Here is a 22,167-nt window from a genome sequence, read left to right on the forward strand (position 1 = left end):
TTCTTTTTCAACAAGTTTATTAGCAGTGACAAAGATTCTTGAGACATAATGTAACTCCCTCTTCATATCCACTGTAGGAAATTCAGAGAGAGCAACATAAAATGAAATATTAATTCAAACTTTTAACAGTCAAAACATGGCACAACTGAAGATAGTTGGGGGGTGATGGGGGTGTGGGGAGGGGGAAAAGCAGTTTTTTCATGTTCTGATGTGTTTCCGTTTAATATATCGCTTAACACAGGCACCCTGAACTTGAAAAAGTTCGCAATATTAACTTTGCATATAATTGAGCGTATGAATGAAGACAAATACACATGCTTGCACACAAACACACACATATGCATCCACACGCAGAAGACAGTTGAGTTATCAGGACAGGACAAGAATCATTCACACAACAAGAAAACAGGTGAAATTTTAATATGCCAACAAAGATGCATTTTCTCAGTACAGATTTCGCAATCACAGCATTTAAGTATCTCTGAACCCTTTTCCCCATCCGTACGTGCTCTCGTTGCTTTAAACACTAAGGGGAGCTATTTAAGATGTATGTAAATAATTTATATTGCAATTATAGAATTTGTGGGGTAGTAAGTGCTTATTTAAATTGAGGAAATTAAGCTAATGTGCAACCCCCCGAAATATAAACTCTGTTCTGTTTGCATTCTGTGCATAGAACCTCAATATGTGCATTTGACCCCTGGAGTTGAGTTTTTTTTTTTAAACAAAGGCCAGGTTCAGTTCATTCTGCTGACAGCATTTACAAAAACGTAACTGAGTTAGGGAGACAGCTGACCCAAAATCTGAATTCTGCCAAAATGTACTCACCCTCACGTTATTCCTAATTCGATTAAACTGTTTTCATCTATACAGTGATAGTCAGTCAGGTCTGAAGCAGACAAGACATTCACTATATTTTGGGACAGGGTCAGAAAGTCTTTGGAAAGACATGAGGTTGAGTGAATGATGACAGGATCTTCATTTTTATGTGAACGATCCCTTTAAGAGGAAATAGGGATACCGGGACAATGCATGTTCACAGAGGTATTTCAGAATTAACTTAATGTAATGACAGATGGTTATAAATTATGCCTACATCAGTAACTCCTTAAGCAAATCCCTTGGATATCAAAAAAAACAAAAAAAAAAAAAAAAAAAAAAAAAGTTCTGCGAGTTGTTTAAAGACAAAATTTCGATAACTACAATAAAACTCAACTGAAGCCATGAATAGATGTGCATCTGAAAATCCAAGGAACGAGCTAATTATCAATCGCAGGATTTCTCTACATTGCACAAAGCTTTAAAGTGGAATCCAAACGGAATTAGAAAAGATGAAGCAGAACTGAACAACCTTACATCGGTTTCATCGACAGCTGCAATATCTTTTGAACCGAAACATGGAACAGATGTCGGATACCTCTAGAACAGAAACGGATTAAGAACTATCATGAAACATCCCACGTTTTCTGAAGACAGACCACATTGGAAACCATTACATGCTGCATTTAAAACATGGAAGAAAAGAAAAACAAACTCTGGCAAAAGGAAAGACATACAGATACGTAGTGTGGTTAACGTCTTCCATGTGTACTTGAATCTTTTCACCTGGCAGTGTTTCATGGTCATGTACAGAACACATCGATGCCAAATGATACCTGTAAAGACGCAAGCATTGGCTTTCAGTCAAAAATTAAATCCCTCAAAAGGTTACAATTTAAAAAACAGCTGGTACAAACATGGGATGTTCTTTTCATATTTGGCAATAACACTGTTGGTGCGTTTTTTTTGTTAGATAGAACACTGCCCTAATTCTACCTGAGTGTCTTTTTGTTTTATTTTCTTTCCTTTTTCTCATTTTTTTTATTTTACATTTTCTTTTGTTTATATTTATTTTCTTTTGAGATTGTGGACCGACAGTCCTTAGGTAGAGGTTAAAAGTTAGTAGCCTATGATTAATTACTAGAATTTCAAATATGTACTGATATGTCAATGTTTAAGGAAATACAATTCAAGAACATAATACGTAAAGTGCTACTGATTCTTATAAATCAATTAATCTGTGAAATGATCAAACAAGAGGATAGACTGTAGCTTTAGAATACATTTTCTGACATTTAAAAAAAAGAGGAACATTTACACAACGGCAGAATTCCTGTTAACGGCGGTTCTACTGATGAGGCTCAAGCAAGCGCTTAACCGATAAGCATGGAAACACAGGTACAAATAAAAACATAACAATTAAAAAGCATAAAAGTGTGATTGTGGTGCTTAATAAAAAATAAAATAAAAAAACACTAGGGGCTTCTAGTCTCTTGAGTGAAATAAAAAGTCCGGATGGTTCGCCAGCGACTGCTCTCTAGGTTCCCTCTAAATTGCAGTGTAGTCCAAAATGAAGCAAACGTAGTCGCTTCGGTTCGGAATCCTATTCCAAAGAGCAGCTCTACAGAACTTAACCGAAGTGAACTAAAGCCTCCATAATGTACCTATAGCATTGAAGCTAAAGCAACTCTGTGGTGTGGCACATCTTAGCGATTAGTTCTGGGTTCTAACTGCTACTTGAGAATTAAAAACATAAAACACTCAAGATAAAAGAGTATAGCGTGATCTCCTCTCTCCGTTTACACATTCACACAATGAGCAAGACACTCGAACGGCTGTCAGGTGACAGAAGCGTGAAGAGACGACAGTAAGACCATTGGACGATAGCACTTTGAACTCTTCCGAAAGAGGACGCACGGAGCAGCATACTGCACATGCACACTACAGGGCGGGTGGTTCCCAATCCGAGTGTACCTCATAACCTGCCCTGGGAGTTTTTAAGTATTTCAAAGAAAAGAAAAAAGGAAGGAATAAAAAAAAACAAACAAACGAAGTGGAGAGACATCACTTACAGGACTGACCCAAACTTGGCCAGAAATTAAATTAAGACAATTATTTATTCCCAAAGGCTTGAACTAACCGCCCCTCCACACATAAATGGAGTTTGATTCCCCTGAATCTCCAAAAACGAAAATAGTTCCTCTGGCCACAGTATGTTGATTCGTTGTAGAGTGACACTCTTCGGTTCTGTGCCCAGATGAATTCAATGTGACCACTACATGATTATTTGAATTCAAGAGGGCACACATGGTGACACGCTTTCCTCCTGGACACTCTCTTAGGTCTGTGAGTACTTAAAGGAGAAGCTTCCGCCCAACCAAATGTCATGATAGGGTTCTCATGAGTGTTTGACGAGTGAGTTGTATGTCCCCAAAGTCATTGAAATTGTCTTCAGCAACATATCCGTATTAGAGTTGAGTTCCACAGCTCCTGTTCTTCCATTCTAATATTCTAAAACCAGCTAACCCCGTTTTTCCCCAAGCGCACCCTGTTCCTCTGCGCTCAGTCTTGACTGCTGACGGGTAACAAGGTCCTTTCTAAACCATTGGATTAGTTCTGATTCAGGATGCTTCGAGGCATCAGCCATGTTCCTCAAGCGCATCTTTTTGCAGCAGAGTTCATCTGAGATATAGTGTTCAGACACAGCTTCACTGAGCAGGTCCGTCCCATGACTCACTGTAGAGGACTACTCGATTTGGATCTGCGAGAATGTGAGAAAGAGGAATGTAGGTGAGAGCTGGGAACTCTAAAACCACAAACAAAAATGATATGGGAAGGGTTGAGGGATGTGAGCAGATGGGGCATTGGGTTGCAGTATCTAAATGCTGAATCATTGAAGGGTTTAATAATCACATGCTGAGAAAGGAGTGCTCTATAAATATGTCAACAAACACAAAGAGGTGAATGGCAGCTTACCTTGTTTTTGCAAATTCAAAAAATATTCCATTTCTGCAATGAAGAGAGATGAAAGTTTAGTGTAAAAATAAACAAGTACAGCTATGATTCAATCAAGATCGGTCCTTTTTATTTAACTTGAAAGAAACTCACACTAACAGAATAGCTTCAAAATATAAAGTTTTCTTGTTGCTTTATATAACCACACGGAAATAACATTTATATATATATATATATATATATATATATATATTAGAGTAACAACCTTATTCTAATTTGAGAAGGCCAAATAACAACTTAAGTAGACTAAACCAATTTATCTGCACCAGACAAACTTTTTTGTACATTAGAGATAGACTGATAATTAGTTTGAACAATTTATTTTTTACTCACATTTACACGTTTAAATTGGGTTGATCATAATGGCACCAATCAGCAGTGCTGGGTAGAAACTGATTACATATAATCTGCATCACGTAATCAGAATCCCCCCACCCCCCAAAAAATACTAGATTATATTAGGTTTTAAAATGATCATAATCAGATTACAGATATTTTTTATGGGTTACATGATTACTCACACAATGTCAGTGAATTAATAATTTAGTGAATTTAGTGATTCAGTGAATTAATTTATTGATTCACTTCAATTCTTATTTTTTTTCCTTTTAAATTTTCCTTTCTAAATGAAAGAGTTCTAAATGAGTTTGAGAAACCCTGCTGTAATGTAATGTTTAATGATTCCATGATGTTGATAAAGAATGAATATATTTTCTTTCTCTTTGTTTAATCAACATGGTACACAATAATCCCATTCAAATCTGTGTGATAAACCGCATTACTAAAGACTGCATTACTTAATGCGTGTAATCCAGGTCGTTAATAACAAAAACATTTGTCCTGTAATTTGTAATCAGTAACGGACTACATTTTGTAAGTTTTTTACCTAGCACTGCTAATTGGTATGTCTATAATTGTCCCAGAAATTATATTACTTGTATTATGTCTTTTCAGATAATTACGGTTTTTAAAGATTTATTTTTGGTGTTTTTGACTTTTTATTGATAGGACAGTAATGAGACAGGAAGTGAAGTAGGGAAAAGAGTGTTGATGGGATCAAGAAAGGTCCACAAGCCAGGACTCAAACATGTGATGACCGAAGCACCTTTAAAGTTGTCAAAAATTCAGTATTTATATATTTAAAGATAAGGAATTAAAAAAATATCTTCATGCAACATGATCATTACTTAAAATCCTAATGATTTTTGGAGTAAAAGTAAAATCGATAATTTTGACCCATACAATGTACTGTTGGTTATTGCTACAAATATACCCATGCTAATATGACTGGTTTTGTAGTCCAGGGTCACATTTATTGTATTAGTCCATCTCCATTGTACATTCATAAGACAGCATATCCTTGTAGTACATAGTAAAGTGAAAGTACTAAAGAAGAAACTTAAACAGTGAGTTACCTTTAGTGTGATAAATTACAGCAGCTTTTAGATCAAACGACCCCCAACTAGACCTCCTGTCAAAGCCCTTAGTATGGCCCTGGTCCTTGGCCGAAGCCACCTTAGGTGCAGCTGGGGAGGTGGGAGGCAGCTCGGCACAAATGTCCTTAGAGGAAGAACAAAACACTATTGCACCATGAACCCCCGTCTCATCTCTCTGGGCATCTGGGCCGAGGACAGAGGTCTCGGGTATGGCCCCGCTTGCCGGCATGGCACCGCCGCTCACACCCCGACTCAGATTCTGAGCGTTAGTCCATTTGTCTGGTTCGTGAGCCTTGGTGAAGGGTGGTTGTTGATCCGGTCTCTGAGAGGTACTGGAAGTCTGAGTGGCCACTGTAGCAGGATAGCCTCCCTGAAAGCTCACCTCCACCGACACGTCCTTTCCGGTTGAGCGGCACGACATGCCCTCTGGTCCGGCGCTAGGCTCATTGATAAAGGACAAGCCCCACTGATTCTGAAAAATGTCCCCCAGAGTCTTCTGATTTGTCGGAGCAGCAGGGGGATCGGCTTGGCGGCCGCTAGGGAGCGAAAGTTGCATATTGGAGGAGGTGACGGGGTAAACGAACAGACTGGGCTTCCTGGGCTCAGCCACAGAGGACGTGGAACTTCCAACGGCCGAAGTGCCACTACTAGGGGGAGATGCTACATTCTCAGCGGCAACAGCCGGAGGCGCCAGCAGAGGACTGGCACTGAAATGGGGACAGCCATTCCCTTCCCCTGGAAGGGGACCGTTGGTAAAGCTAGCCGAGGTGATGGTTTTCACCGCAGACATGGGGACCTGTGGCGGTCTCCCAGGCACCTGGGGAGCAGGAGTGAGAGCCTCCCCGCCAGCTTGGGCAGTCTTATTGAGGTTCTCCTTCACTTTGCTTGCATAACTGATCTTAGGCACAATCTTAGCGCTACTATTGTCCACAGGAAAGACAGGCGGAGGCTTGAACAAGGTCCATGAGTCCTCTTTGGCGGAGGTAGCCCCTTTAACCTTGCTGGAGCGATCCTCGAACCGCTTGCCAGCCGCTTTGCTGTCTGAGTTTTTACGCTGAAGTTCAGCCATCGGCAGAGGAGGTGGGGTGGCGAAGGCAGGTGGTTCCTTGACTTTTAGGTGCAGCTCAACTTTTGAACCAGTTCTGCCACTCTCCATCTGAGAGCCAGAGGCCGAGTCCGGCGCCACAGGCCCGTGGTCTTGTTTGCCACCCTGTTGCATGGCTTTTACCTGGGCAGAAGCAGTCACATTGTCCCCGGGTTTGCCATTCCTCTGGGCACGGCGCTTCTTGGGAGTAGTGTATCCACTCTCAGAGCCGCTGCCGTCATTATCAGCTCCGGGTTTGCTAGGGTAACCGTTGGTAAGTGGTACAGAATTGAGCGACACCACACCGTTCAGAGTAGCCAAAGCCTCTTTTTTGCATTCAAGTGTGTTCAACGTTAAGGACTTGTCATTTTTGAAGTCCATGCTGTTTCTGCTAGTGTTTCTACCTTTTCTGTCCCCTGTTGAGTCAGCGGTGAAGGCCCGTCTAGTGGGCTTCTGTTTCAAGTTGATGTCTAGCAGGTGTCTGTCGCCATTGCTGTTCGCAGGGTGCAGGGATCTTTCTGGGTTAAAGGAAGCGGGAGTCACCTCTCCCTCCTTCAAAGTTCCATTTATTTTGCCATTTTCTGCACAGAGGAGAAACAAAAAGCAATAAATATATGGAATGCAAATTGCAAATCTGCATCAATTGATCCACTGCACCAACAAATTTTGTCAAACGTCCAGATCAGATCTCAAGTTCCAGTAAGGGAACGGGTCAAGTCTAGCCAATGTTTGCACAAGATCAAGGAATATTTAGACTAGGTATGTTCTGTGGAACCAAGCCAGGGTCAGGCAGATGACATGCTGTCTACTGTCAACTCAAATTAAACAACCATGGAGGGTATTCAGTGTACTTCCAAATAAAACCAGTATAAAATGGAATATCTGTGATTTGATAGCCATAACCAACCTACATCTGAACAGAGCTGGTTTATCAAATTTCATCTCTGCCAATAAAGTGAAATCAGAGATCATCAGTTTTCATACTGGGTCTGCCAAAACATTTTCAGAAAAAAGGAAAGAAACTTGTTTTTTTTTTGTATCATGACAGAAAAAAAATCTGCATTATGTGTTTGTATTATAGCAAATATTGTAATTTAAAATAATTGTTTACTATTTTCGTATATATTTTAAAATGCTGTTAAATCATTCTAAAATTCTGATTTGGTTCTCAAGAATCATTCCTTAGTATCGTTGATAAAGGTTGTTTTTTCTGGACTCTTTGACATATTTCAAAAGTTTTATTTATTTATATGTGCTATATAAATAAATTTGATTTGAAACTACAGTCAATGTTATTTAACACAAAAATATATTTAACACACACACAATTTAAAATATGCAATCAACAGTATATTGTCTTTATTTTTGCTTACTACTTTCAAGAATTAACAGTAAAACAGTCTGTTATCCAGAGGGATCCTCTGCAACAGGATCACTATATTTGGATATCCTTAAAAAAAAAAAAGACAAATGTTCTGTCAGGCAAGTGTGCATAAGACTGTTTGCTTGACTTCATGATTTCTATGGAAACTATTTATGGCAGATGATGGAATGTCCTCATAGGAACATAAGACTGGCATTAGCAACAATTCCATTCTGGCAACCTGGCATACAGATTCAAATTAATTCACAGAGGAAAAAAGCTGTATTTTTACATTACCATGTAAACAAACTAAATCAACAAGGCAGCAGGGCAATGTTCAACCAAAATCAAGGGTGTAACGTATTAAACAAGTGGTTTGAGCACTAAAACGGTTCTTAACGACCTATGTGTTTGAGGCAGAAAGTATGAGGCATGAAAAGAGCACCACTTGCGAGTGTGCTTTTATCGGACAGCTCAAGTCTGACATCGCCCTATTTTTAACCGGAGGTATGACGTGTCAAAATGGAGTACTCAGTCATATTTGGGTAGTTCTACAGCATTGGCTGACACGTCTTAAAATCCCGAAATGAATTAAAAACTCAAAACCGAGTACTGAGATCCCTTTAACAAATTCCGTTGATTTTGTGAGCTTACATTTGTGTGGTTTGTGTCTAACGCCATGCCAGCTTCTGGGGCTATTTTCATTTGTGTGGTAGTAACAGTCGTTGAAGTGAGGTTAATCGCAACATGGCAGTCAGCAACGTTTATTCTACATTAAATCATTTACAAAATTGTTTATGAATGTTAATACTTTATTTGAAACCAAGTTTTTGTGTACTAGGTCAACAAACCGGCCAAGTCATCAGCTAGCTTAGCATGCTAAGTGGGCAGCCTGAATGATTAGCCACAGGAAGATGTGCTTGTTGGTACATCACAACGATTTTATAAAGTGACAACTTCAAAGATACATTTCAACAGGCGCTAGGAGTTTTTATGGACCAATTATGAACAGCTTTAGCGATATGAAGCGGTGTACTCCAGCGAAACATTTTACACAATGTATTCCACAATAGCCAACTGAACCGTACAAAATAGCTTGATATCAACAGTTAACCCTTCACCTGCGGTGCATTTCAACACAGTTACGGGAGAGAATGCGCACAAATAAAACTGTTTGTCACCTTTTGATTGAAATCAAACATACATGATAGTTCTCACGCCATGAGCTTCGTTGAATGAAAGTATAAATAATGCAATTTACAGGGGGTAAAGAAAATGCACTTTAAAATAAAAACAACAGAAATGTCGTTCTTTTATTACTATTATTTTGTAAATCTGCACGTCAAAGCGTGCATTTGACAGTTTGCGTAACGTTATATGATTTTCCGGTTGCTTCCATTTACGGTTTTGGAACTGGAACGTTTGTATCCGTGGTGCAGCTATAGAATTTTCCGACACATTCTATTCAGGCCACTTGGTGCCGAGTTCGAATTGGAGGTAAGCGCGAGCCCATTCAATGCCAGGCCCACTCACATGACTGTCAAAGAGCAATAGGCCGCTATTCGAGCTAAGATGGTCAAACGTACACCCATAAAACAACATTAACAGCAACTCTGACAGAAAAACCTAGCATGGCTGACCGCATCGCCCAAATTGTATTATCAAATACTCGGGTTTGTTCGAGAAACGGGCAGCGGTGAAGTTTGAGATTTGGCAGTCCATCATGGCGGACAGGAAATAACAGAACAAGCTTAAGATACGAGCAGGAACATTCCACAGGAGCCGGTTCGTGTTGCTGTGGCAGCAACGGGGCAGAGCTTAAAGGCTATCCTGCATCTCTGACGGCCGCGTTCCTTTTAAAAACGACCCAAACTGAGAGTTATGTTTACGAATGAATTAGAAGTCAGGGAAATGTGTAATACGTGCTGGGAGACCTGTGCACAAGGTCAATGTCCCTTTACGCTAGCTAGCGATGCAGCTAACACTGAATATAACTATTTCAAACAGTACAGTCAGCAAAGCATGCTCTTCGTTTGATTTAACTAATGCAGTATGACTGTACAAGCAATCTACGACATGTATTTGAAGCTTGTTCAGAGAGAGAGAGAGAGGGGAAAAAACTGAGCTTTGCTGGTCACCAACCTGTTTTCTTCGTCTGCGTTTTCTCGTTCTGGAACTTACGGTGGTTCTGATCATTGTTTACCGATATGTTTGATCGATCAGGGCCGTTCTCTGCTCCATGACTGATATATACTCCGGATGCCCCTTCGCAGGGACGTTCCTCCATTTAACGTTAGCGCAAGTGACAAAATGTGCTCAACCGGTGCTCGGTGGACGAGGGGAGTTGAGACATTTGCACTGCCCAATCACCACCGGCGTTAGTGCGTTTGGGGGGTGCCAGAGAGAAGCGGGCGGTGTTTAGTGCGTCGCGATGCAAGGCTTGGAACCTTCCCAGTCAAGGCCACAGGAAGCTGTCATGAAAACTTACGCAATCAACCGACTGTTGTGTCAGTGCTGTCTTTGGTGTACTGTTGGCAAGTTTCATTCTTTAGTGGCTTTAGTGAGTAAAATCTATTGGTTCACAATTTGGTGTACCATTCTGCCAGTAGGTGGCGACAACTTCATGTTTATCAGCGAATCTTTGAATCATTTAATCTTAATCGACTAACAATCACGATCTCCGAACTCTGTTATCCTTTTTTTACAATTCAGTAAAGATTTCCTTAGACCACAGAAAGAAGAGCCGCTAAAGCATTATAATTGTTCCTCACAAATTACAGTAGTTTATTTTATCCATTTTGTGGATGCCGTAGCAAGCTATATACATGCATACAAGACATTTGTTTCCATATAGCAAAAAAAAGTTTTTAAATATATTACTAAAGATACAAAAAATAGCCAATATTTATATTTGAAAATATTTTAATGTATAACCTATGATAACATATGTAATAAAAAAAATATTATTGGCCATTTTTTGTATATTTTTGAAGTGTATATTTTTAAATATAAATATATATTTTGTAAGCATTTAAAAATATAATCTGTTCTTCATACGTCAGTAAGAAAAAAAAATATTTTGTCTATGTGAACATACATGTAGGCTATTGTAAATACTAATTTAAATGTGTTTTCGTGCCACTGAATTAAATTTGTATATTTTTGTATGTGATGGTTGAAACTATATAATTAGCACATCCCCAGCAATCACCATTAACTGTTGGCTAGTGGAAAATCATGTCTTAAATCGTGTGGTGAGTGAGTGACATTCAAGTCAAGGGGTCAGTGATTGGAACTAATTTGTTCACTTTCGTTTTGTATAGTTTAATGCACAAATAAAACAACCACTGTATGTAGCATTTATATGTACATTTGGCTGTACATAAAGGCATAAATTTCCAGGTTAGTTTGGTTGATGCATGCACATTTAATCCTCTGACCTCATAGTGCTTATCAAATATATGTTGACTGCCTATTAAACTCACAATGGTCAAGGATATAGAATAAACCACAGATAGCACGGTTATCCTTCTAGAATGTTGCACTTTGGACCAACACTCGTTTAATAGCAGAGTGGGGGTAGATTGTGGATCTGGGGCAGGTTCTGTTTGTTCTCTGAGGATTTGCAGACAGTCAATTGGAATGAGTATGTGACTAATTCTATAGTTTATAGTCCTTTCTGACAATTCTTTTATTCAGGTGAAAATTCTGTTGAGTGGAAAGTGTGTTCTCTGAACCAAATGCTGTGTGCTCTACCATTCAAATCTTTGGGTTCAGTTTTATATATATATATATATATATGCAGACTAAGTGAGCATAGAAGACTTATTTAAAAACATTTAAAAATAATATTACTTCTAAAACTTTGAACAGTAGTGGAGCATAAAAGTAACCCCTTGCGTTCAAATAGTCTTACAATATAATTTTTACTAAATTAGATTTATGTCCCCCCCCCCCCAAAACTAAAAAAAACTAAAAAAGAAACTAAAACTACAACAACTATTTGCTAAATGTGATTAGCTATTTTAGATGCTTTAAATTCCATGCATTCTCTTAAATTAACCAGAGGGGGGCAGACAAACACTGTTGTGACAATAAGGATCTATAGTATACAGTAGGCCTAGTCTAAATATAGCATCGTATTATATGCATCGTTAGATCACATTTTTAATTACGTTGTTATTGTTTTTGTTTGTTTTTTATCTTAGAATCATAAAAACATTTTTTTTTATATAATAGGATTATTTTTATTGTCCAGTGACGTACAGAGTCTGGCATTCCATTCATTATAATAAAGCAGCGGAAAATTTTCAACTATTTTTAGCATGTCTGAATCCTTTAAATTGGTCCGATTTCTCAGGATGGAATGGCATGGACAACGACCTCTGTGAACTCCTATGTGAACTCTTGAACTCCTGAGTGTTAGGACTTGTTGAAAGCAAAAGTTGCTAAGTTAGGCTAGTTTCACATTTAGGTGAAACCAAAATAGCAGTTTCAAATGATTTTCGTTCAGGCAGCCCATTCAAAATCTTTTCACTTCTTTTTTATGTGTTAAGAATTCTCTCTAGCCTTCCTGGACTGCTTGCATAATCGGCATTGGTGGACCTTTGAGCAAAACATCTCCAATTATAGCACAAACAGTTGATGCTTGATTACAGTGTTTGTCAGAAACCAATGTGACTTTAAACATGGTTTTAATAGTGTATTCAAAACACCTTTTATGGTTGAGCATGTCAGAATGTGTTTTCTATGAATCTCTTGGACTATCACAGCTGGAAATAACAGGTTATTTGTTTTATTTAAAAGAAAACACACATCTGCAATAAAAATATCATTCTCAGCATATACTGATACTTCAATGGGAAAGATTAAGAAATTTAAATTCACTGACACATGTTATGTTATAGGTGCACGGCAGTTTGAACAATGAATAAAGGTTACAACTTGCATTCCTAGGACATAACAAGTATTACCTACAGGCCATGCCATTGCATCTTAAGTTCTGTCAAACACAGACTCCAGCCAGAGCATAAATCACATAACTCGGCTCTAGTAATCTAGCAATTTAGCAATCCTTGAGTGAAAGGCTGGTTCTTTTAATTGCAGAGAGCTGCTCAAATAATGCTAGTCCTCTGTCTCTGTAATGCTCTATACAGGTATTGGGAAGACTAGCCTTGAGCATGCCATCTTACCACTGAAAGGCGTGATTTCATATCCCTTGCTTCTTATAAACACGCTTTCATCTGAACGCCAGTTTGCATCGTTAACAGCTCATATTTCCCTCTCCTGGAGTGTTCTGATACAATACCGTTTAAAAAACAAATGTGAATATTAAGAATTTGCTACAGTATGGGTCAATTCAAACTAGTTTTTCTAATTGTAATGACTGTGGCATTGTTGTGAAGGTGTGCTTGCTTAGGTAAACCTGTAACGGAAATAATTAGGGTTGTTTACTTAATTTCAGACATGGAAAAAGTGAGGTGCAGGCTGTAAAAATCAGTTTGACTCTTGCTGGCTGTCGCCATGGAGACAAGCCCATCACAAATATAGCAAAACTTAATGAGACAACGTTCATCTTAATCCAGACATGTATTTTGATGTGTAAAATCAGATTGTTACAGCAGTGAACTTTTAAAAAATAAGACTTGCAAGCATTACCAGTGATATGATGGGTATAAAACCAGTGCACTTAAACACGTGCACACACACAAGACTTCTTTTCAGCAGTTCTTTTCTTCTCTAGCTTGCTTAGGACGTTTATTGAAACAATTTTCACTCAAAAATTGCTAGTAAATTCCAGAAATAATTCCAGATGAATTGCAAGGAACACATTAAAGAGGTCACATGATTTTGTTTAAAAAGAACATTATTTTGTGTATTTGGTTTAAAGAAATGTGTTTATGTGGTTTAAGGTACAAAAAAAAAAAAAAAATTATTTTCCAAATGATGTACATTATTTTTTTCTCCTCTATGCCCCACCTTATGAAAACACGTACAATTTTTACAAGGCTCATCTGTGTGAAAAGCGAGGTGTGCTCTGATTGGCCAGCTATCCAGTGCATTGTGATTGGCTAAATGTTTCAAGCGTCTGACAGAAATGTTACACCCCTCAACATATGCTGTACTGGTCAGAACACCGGCATGACAGGATAAAAACAATAAAACCCATTACAAACTAGGCAGTTGTTGCATCCAGTGGGAACATAGTTACTGATTACAATGACTTATACTGTGTTTTTACGCGTTGTGTTGCATATCGCGCCACGTAAACATATAATCATGTCTGCATTTGTAAACGACAAACAACAAGCTTACTCTACACTGCTTAAAACTCACATTTGAATCATCAGTGACAAATCCTTTACATATGTAAACCTACTTACATACCATGAGTCAGAAGCGCCAGACTGTTGTTGCAAAGAGTGAGCAATGTCCATCGGCTAGAGCGAGGAACAGTCAGGGGCTTCAGTGAGCAGAAGCCAGCAGCTATAACGATGAACGACTGGCAGATTCGACGAAGTAGCGGCCGGGGTTGCGTTAACCACATGTGACGACCCCGGGCTGGACTACATTTCGTCCACGGTGAAAGCCGATCCAGCGATCCACAGCGCAAAGTTGATGTATTTCCTCAGCGACCAGCACGGATCAGCTCTAGGCATGATGAATTGGAAACCGTGCTCTTTTGGAAGGCCAAACAAAGTCGTTTCACTTTCACAATGAAACACAGAGCTTCTCCACGAAATGGCACTGGCGGAAACAGCGAGAATGAAAGGTACGCCTTCTTTGCATGAACATATGGGCAGCGTTTTGCAAATCTTCCCACATAGTGACGTAGAGATGTGGGGTCGTGTTTGAACAAGCCGTTTTAGCGAAGCGTAGACAAGTCTTAACATTTATAAAGAATATCTCTTTGGATTTGAGACTTTAGTTTTTGCAACTTTACAGATCTTCTTTATGTACCAAGAGCTTGTAACACTCCAAAAAGAAAAGAAAAATTTAAATCACATCATGTGACCCCTTTAAAGGAATAATTCATAAAAAAAAATGTAATATGCTGAAAATGGACTCACCTTTAGGTGATTTAATATGGAGATAAGTATGTTTCTTCATCTAAACAGATTTGGAGACATTTAACATTACATCACTTGTTTATAGGTCCTCTGGAGTGAATGGGTGCCATCAGAATGAGAGTCCAAACAGCTGATAAAAAAATCACAATAATATTCTTACTTTAAATTTAACAGGGACATTTTGAAGAAGAAAAACTACAATTACAAAATTACAAATATTGTTAACTTTTTTTTAAAAGTCACTTTGGATAAAAGTATTTTCTGTATGAATAAATGTAGTTTTAATTTGTAGTGCTTGTGCATAAAAAAATCCACAAAGATCTGTCTTCATAGAAGAATGAAATATGTATTGCTTGTATAGATTGTATAGCCTCTGAGTGGTTTTCTTTTCAAACTGTCTGGGAGTGATACATTTCTGGCGCTGGCGCCTTCTTTTACATCTGTAGATGGAACAGAAGCAGCCTGTGCTGTGAGTCAGGGGACGAAGAGAAAGATCAGCCCATCCTCCCTGTCAAGACACAACACCCATCTTTAACATAACCTCATCAAACCTCTAACAAGCTAACAAGGGCGAGTGCAGATCAGGAGGCATGTGTCAACAATGTACCGTTGTAGTTTTTTACAAGGGACAAGGAGTTTCCAGACATTTCCATTACATCTTTACATGTGCCCACAGCCATCACAGCATATTGTCTGGGAACCCCCTATACTGTAAATGCAGTATAGCTAATCAAAACTGGAAGCCTTTCTGAGCCTTTTGTTGTACTGAAATGAATGTACTTAGCCAAAGAAAGGATTGTGATGTTAAATTGTATTTCTTGCACCGTTAAAGCTTCAAGACTGTAAATAAGCATGCCTGACATGTTGTTAACACATTTTTCCAGCCTTGATCCTGCAGAAAGAATTACAATTTATTAGTTATAGTGAACTATTATTTTAGAACTTCCAAAGTTAATGCGCTAGCCAGTATAAGTTTTTTTTTTTTTTATGCCATTAAATTTCTCCGCACAGTCTAATGTTATCATAGAGTCGAGTTCTTTTTGTATAGAATTGGAAATAATAGTCAGTATTACTAGTTGATTAACTGCTATGATTTATGTGACATTTTAGATGGTTTACAAAGTTGATGGTTTGTTGAATGTTAATGTCCAGTTTTATAGTATACAGTCTATCAAAAATGAAAACTACAAATAATTTAACATTTTTATTTAGTTTTGGAGTTTATTTTAGCTTGGTTTCAGTTTTTCCTAATTACAGTTTTAACAAAATGTTTTGTCTAGTATTCTTTATAAGCTGTGAAAGACGCAATATTAACACTGCTTAAACAATTTTAAAAACAGAATAGCACAAATGCCAGCACTTTCATTAAAGCATTAGTGGCTGGTATAGTCTACAGTAACATAGAGCCATAGAGGTCCTAAAGAATAACAAATTCATGTTTTCCATGTGGACCTCTAATTTCCCTGCATACTTCTCAAGCCTCACCACCCCTTTAAAAGCATGTATCTAAATTATTGTGCCACTGTCTTCTAATAACTGCCAGAAAGCACCTTCTCATTAGCTAACCTCAGACTCAAGATTTACAAATCTTTAGACAATTCACAGTTATGGCTGGGCTATCTCTGGTTCTCCCAGTGAGTGCACGGCTATCTACAAGGACCTTGATTTATACATGGCGACTGAAAATTGCTAGTGTCTTCCCATCTGTCAAAAATGGACTAGTCTGGGATGGGTTTTAAGAGCATGCTTGAAGTTCTCCATACAAGACAATTAATCTGCCAAGCCTTCTTGTAAATCATCGCTGTTGGACTTCATCATTTAGACTGGGGCAGTAGGTGGTTCAAGTGTGCAAATGTTTCCATTACAAATTAATCACATATTGCTAGTTGTGGAGTGCAGAGAATTACACTCATGGAGTGGAACAGCTGACTTAATATAAATGCAAGGTGGTAGAGAAACTGGAACACGTATTTATCTTGTGTAATACAGGGCTGTGAAAAATCTGGAGCTGAAAAATTGTCTCTCTTTTAAATTCATTTAGTGTATCTATAAGTCGGCTAATCTGTATGTCTTGCATTTCATCTGTCCATAAGTTCTGCAAACTTTAAAATGTTTTTTTGTTTTTCAAACTTATTTTTAACCCTTAACACGAAACACTCAAACATTCAAACTTAGCTTTATACAGTTAATACTGTTCTTCCTAATACATTCAAATTCAATTCCTGTTTGCATCATTGATTTAAAACCAACTACAATTGATAAATTGCAATTTTAAAGGCAATCTCAGTTTTGTTTTTAATAATACTAATAATGGATCATATGAGCTGGGAATCAATTCTTATTGGTTTGAAGGGCAGTTGAGGTTAAGTGTCCAGCTCTAGGGTGCTCTTTAACCTTTGACATGGCCATCGACAGTTCAAAGCTGTTACTATTATAAACCACTCTTTGACTGATAGTTTAGATATTTGGTGAAAGATTGGGTGAAACTAAGGAATTATTATTATTTTTTTTAGATTCAATAGGCATTTTAGATATAGCTAAATGGTGTTTTTGTTGTATCGTTTTGCGCAGTATGTGCAAAATAATAAAATCCTGTTAAGTATTTCAGTTCCCAAACCTTGCAAACAAACCCCTCAATTACCAAGTACATCAGTCTCTCCTTTCTGTGCTTATGACCCCTAATTTTTCCTCTCATGGTCATTGAGAAAAAGCGCCAAAAACAATTACATTGACATTCCCACGCTCTCCTCTGTCTGTTGTTGTTTTTTTTTTTGTTTTTTTAGGTCTTTACCTACCTTGGTGTTTTCTGTTGCATTTGGGGATCGTTATGTTTATCAGGTCAACAAAGCTGTCCAACATCCAAAGTCTGATTGATTTTATTCCCGTTTGAGTGTAAAGTCCCAAAGGAGCCTGTAATTAGCATGCAAAGGTTGTGGCATTTTACAACTAATTTCTAATTATAGAGCAAACAGTATGACACAATCCAGAGCCCTGTGTTTAAACCAACCTGCATTTTGGATTATAATTGCAGAACAAGAAAAGGAAGAGGATGTTGTAATTCCCACTTAAGCAACTATATTTTCCGCTAACAAAAACTGATTTGCCTTTCACTAGAGATCTGGAAAACACCCCACGCCCATGGGGGACATCAAGTCAACACGTCTATCGGTCAAAACATGTAATACAGTAGCTAAAAGTCTTGACTAACCATTCTCAGCTACTAGTAAAGAGGTTGTAAATATGTATACCTTATGCTTTTTGTCTCCATCAGAATCTAAGACTATAGATGACTGTGCAAATAAGTTACATTTTCTGTTATATAACTGTTATACTTGGTCTGGTTGATTGTTATAGAATGTTAAAGACTGGGTTGAAAGATGGCTTAGTCAATGTAGTTTTGGTCTAACATGAGCCAATCTTGCATTGCGCACAAAAATATCAGCCGGACACCTAAACATGGCTGAAGTCATGATTGGGCAGTAAAAGTTGGAAAGGAAGGAAGCAATGTCTGAAATGGCATCTCTTTTCTTGTTTAGAGCTTATTGCACCGCCACCCACTGCTGATACGATCTGAGCTGTTAGAAAGCACTCTTGAGCCACTGGTTTGACTGGAGGCTTGACAATTGTAAAATAGGTACAGCCCAAGAGAAGATGGAACACTTTTGCCTGACATTTTGACCTGACACCAGGTCTGTCTATAGTGGCTTCCTCAGTTGATTAAGAATTTAGTTAAAGTGATTGTCCAGTCAAAAATGACAATTCTGTCATCAATTACCCTTATATCAAACCTGCATGACTTTTTTCTTCTGCAAAACATAAATGGGGCTATTCTGAAAACAGTTTCTGTTCTCACTGACTTCCATTATAACTGTGTAACACTAACTGTTTGGTTACCAGCATTCTTCAAAAATTTCAAGGAAGCAAAAGAATAGTTCAGATTTTTGTTCTTTCCCTGCCAAAAGGACAGTAAATTATTTTTCATTTTATTAATTTTACATGTGTTTTAAAAAAATTGATATTTATTTTTTTTACTTAATGTTAGCCCAGACAGTACAAGAAGTTAGATCATGTTGGCATGCAATGCATACATTTATTAGCTGAATGTTCTCAGACTACCAAAAGTCAGGCCAAAACATTTGCCAAAGTCCTTTTTGAAGCATATATGCTTTTGTAGTTATTTCTTTCTTTATTTTTTTAAAATAATTTTGGCTAAATATTTAATCTTGACTTGTAAAATTTGAAGAGATATGAGACGATGCTTCCCATCTCATATTTTTTTTGTTACATCAAATTCACATGATTTTAATGATTTTATTTACACTACATAACAAACAACAACAACAATAACAACAAAAAGTCTTTGGCCAGACATTTTTTATTTATAGTAAACAATTTGGTGTTGTGTCTGATGTAAACACTTTGTCCTGAGGCAATACATTAGTTTATCTTGACCCTTTCAGTAATAGAGACAAGTTTAAAAGCACTGAGCTGAAGATGTTTCTCTTGCAATAAATAAAGTCAGGTTTGAGACCACATTGTTAGAAATACATTTTTTACACCAAATACTAAATAATAGAAGGAGGTCAGCTAGTTAAAATTTCAGACTATTGTCCACTTTCAGTACAAAATACAATTTTGGATTACAAACCCACATCTGAGTTCAAGCAGAGGATACACAAGCTGTTTGTGAGTGAGAATAAAAAGGCAACCGAAGCCCTTAACTCCCAGTCATCGCAGGTAATAATTGTAAAATATCCGTGTTCCTTTTCCCCAGCTTTGAAGTGAGGTGGCTACTGTCTGTTCTTGCCCTGTAGGAAGCAAACATTAGATTTATGACTTTGCAGACAACCAAATTACACTGTCCCTCGCTGCAGCCCAGGAAGGCCAGTCATCGCTTAATACACAACAGCTAATTGTGACCATGCAGAAATATGGTGTTTATGTGTCATATGATAAGTGTTTTTCTGTCCCCCTGGCAGAGAAAAGGTGTAAAGGCAAATTGGTAAAAGAGGCTTATCTGATAAAGCTGTAATTTGTCATGAATGTTCCCATTTTTCTCTCAACACCCAGGACAATCAATCTCGAAGAATTCTAATCCGTTTCTTTTAGAACTCTTTTTTGCTTAAAAGAGTAGTTCACCCGAAAATACAAATTGTAGCTTGATACAAATTGTAGCTTGCTTTCCCTCATGTAATTTTTTTCATTTTCATTGTGTATCCCCAGAGTGTATCCCCAGAGCTGTTTTTGCTAAATACAAATATGAATGACCCATGATTCCATAATATTTATGAGAAGGACGCATCTGCAATATCAATAAATAACTGTCAAAACCAAACATACACTCCAAGGAGTTACATGCATCTGTTAGCTTTGCAAATGCCATTCCTCATTTTCAGCATGGCTTAGTTGGAAAGATCCGTTCCTGTGTGTTTAGGAGGTGTGTCAAAGCCTGTTGACTGATGTCTACACTTGCCTGGAGGGCACTTGTAAACACAGAATACACCTTTGCTTATAGGCAGCTGGCTCACGTGACACATCCACAGATTGCCTTTAAAAACCCCTCTCGTCTGCTCCGAGACTGACAGATCTGATCTAAATGGTGAGGAGTGGATTCCAACATGCGGTTGATTTGCAAAGCAAACTGTTTCTAGTTCACACAGGTCACAAGAATTATCATCTCTCAAACCAAAGCTAAGACTTGCATTTCGCAGAGGACAAAAAGTCGACAACAATGAGTCTGGGCAGCACCAGTACAGAATCTGAAGTTTCAGAGGATGAGTTGGAGGATTGTCCTTTGGGTGAGGATGACGACTTTAGCAGCGAAAGCCCTGCAAAGATTCGTTCAGAGCACTCAGTGTCATCCAGCCCCAGTGACACAGAGGGAATCAAAACGACTAAGAGGCGTACTCGGCCTAAGCGGTCCAAAGCACGGAGAGTCGCCGCCAATATCCGAGAGAGGAAGCGCATACTGGACTACAACCAGGCCTTCAACGCCTTGCGCACTGTCCTCAAACACGACCTTAGCGGAAAGCGTTTATCCAAGATCGCCACTCTCCGCCGTGCCATCCACCACATTTCAACACTGTCTTTATATCTGCGGACACATTCAGACACCGAAGCACATGTGCCTCCGTGTATCCATACAGAGTGTTACAGACAGCCAGAAGACAACCTTTCTCTGCCCAAGAAGACAGGAACTTTCCAGGAACCGATGGAAAACTACACTCCCCATCATCCAGAGCCTCTCATAGTTTCTCCAGAGATACCTGGGATTTTGTACCAGGACATATCGAACTCTGTACCATCTTCTCACTACGGCCACTGCGCAACCAACAGTCAGGTACACGTGAGCCATGGATGCTACAGTCACCACTGGGAGGACCAAAGCAGTGATTACTACAGTGGAGGAGCTGGATATCAACATGGGACGAGGGTCACCTGCCATCAGAATCATTTGGACACTTATGCAGACTCTGCTAACCCGTCTTTGGCTTGGCAGCTAGGTTACCTTCAGTATCATGGATACCAACAATCCCTGAGTATGCACTGACTAAATGTTCTCATGCTAGAATTGTGTTGAAAAACATTAGCAATCTGTAAATATAGTAATGTGAAGATAATGTTTGGATCCTTTGCTCAGGTTAAAAAAATACTGTACATTCTAGATTTAGATAAAAAATATCTTTTTTATATGTACAAATCCCCAAATAAAGCAGCTTATTATAAACCTGACTCAAAAAGTATAAATATATTTTAAATGTAATACAGTTTATGTACTCATTCTACCAATAAGATTATTGGTACATTAAGTGCAGTCAAATTCATTTTGGTTAAACTGTTAGAACACCGAAGAAGATTCACATTATTTTTATAGTGATACCAGATCCTGATCCATCTTAATGTGGAAGTCTGTACCTGCTTCATAGTAAGCAAAGTCATAATTGAAACTTTATTTTTTGTTTTCCTCATTGTAATTTTATTTCTCCCAATATAACTTTAAATGTCACAATTTGAGCATGTACAGTTTGTTGTAATATGACTTTAAATCTGTCTTTGTGACTTTACATCTTGCAATTGCAGCTTTGTATCTTCCTTCTTTATTTCCAATCATTTTGGCTTTTTTTTATGTCAGTGTTATTTGACTATTTATTGTTTTTATAACCTGATTTTTTTTAACCTTGAGTAGTTATTTCATATGAGTTATAATTCTTGCAAAACTTTGCCTGCATGTCATCATTTACACACTTTGCTGTTAAACAAAGTGGCCACACTCATTAAATGGTTACTGACAGGGAAAAGTAAAAAAAGGACAGCAAGTCTTTTATTTATGTAACAAACAATAAAGATGCAAATCAATTTGTAGCCTAATATACAGTAATT

The 22,167-nt window shown here is 38.1% G+C and overlaps 2 protein-coding genes across 3 annotated transcripts; one reads left to right on the plus strand and one right to left on the minus strand.

The window, feature by feature from the left end:
- On the minus strand, nt 1-10,233 carry nufip2 (nuclear FMR1 interacting protein 2). Of its 2 annotated transcripts, XM_052576239.1 has the most exons (5): nt 9,860-10,009; nt 7,728-7,804; nt 5,250-6,935; nt 3,796-3,828; nt 1-3,580 (listed from the first exon to the last, which is right to left on the minus strand). In XM_052576239.1, exons 3-5 carry the CDS (start codon nt 6,733-6,735, stop codon nt 3,528-3,530), a joined length of 1,572 nt encoding a protein of 523 aa, XP_052432199.1. In that variant the 5' UTR covers nt 6,736-6,935; nt 7,728-7,804; nt 9,860-10,009; the 3' UTR covers nt 1-3,527. The 2 variants fall into 2 exon arrangements, with proteins under 2 accessions (XP_052432199.1, XP_052432198.1); XM_052576238.1 differs by lacking the exon at nt 7,728-7,804 and having other exon boundaries at nt 9,860-10,233.
- A 9,539-nt stretch (nt 10,234-19,772) lies between these two features.
- On the plus strand, nt 19,773-21,930 carry LOC127973076 (class A basic helix-loop-helix protein 9). Its single transcript, XM_052577105.1, has one exon. The coding sequence runs from the start codon at nt 20,519-20,521 to the stop codon at nt 21,335-21,337; it is 819 nt and encodes a 272-aa protein (XP_052433065.1). The 5' UTR covers nt 19,773-20,518; the 3' UTR covers nt 21,338-21,930.
- The last annotated feature ends 237 nt before the right edge of the window (nt 21,931-22,167 follow it).

Source organism: Carassius gibelio, chromosome B15, assembly GCF_023724105.1.
Source record: "Carassius gibelio isolate Cgi1373 ecotype wild population from Czech Republic chromosome B15, carGib1.2-hapl.c, whole genome shotgun sequence".
NCBI lineage: Eukaryota > Metazoa > Chordata > Actinopteri > Cypriniformes > Cyprinidae > Carassius > Carassius gibelio.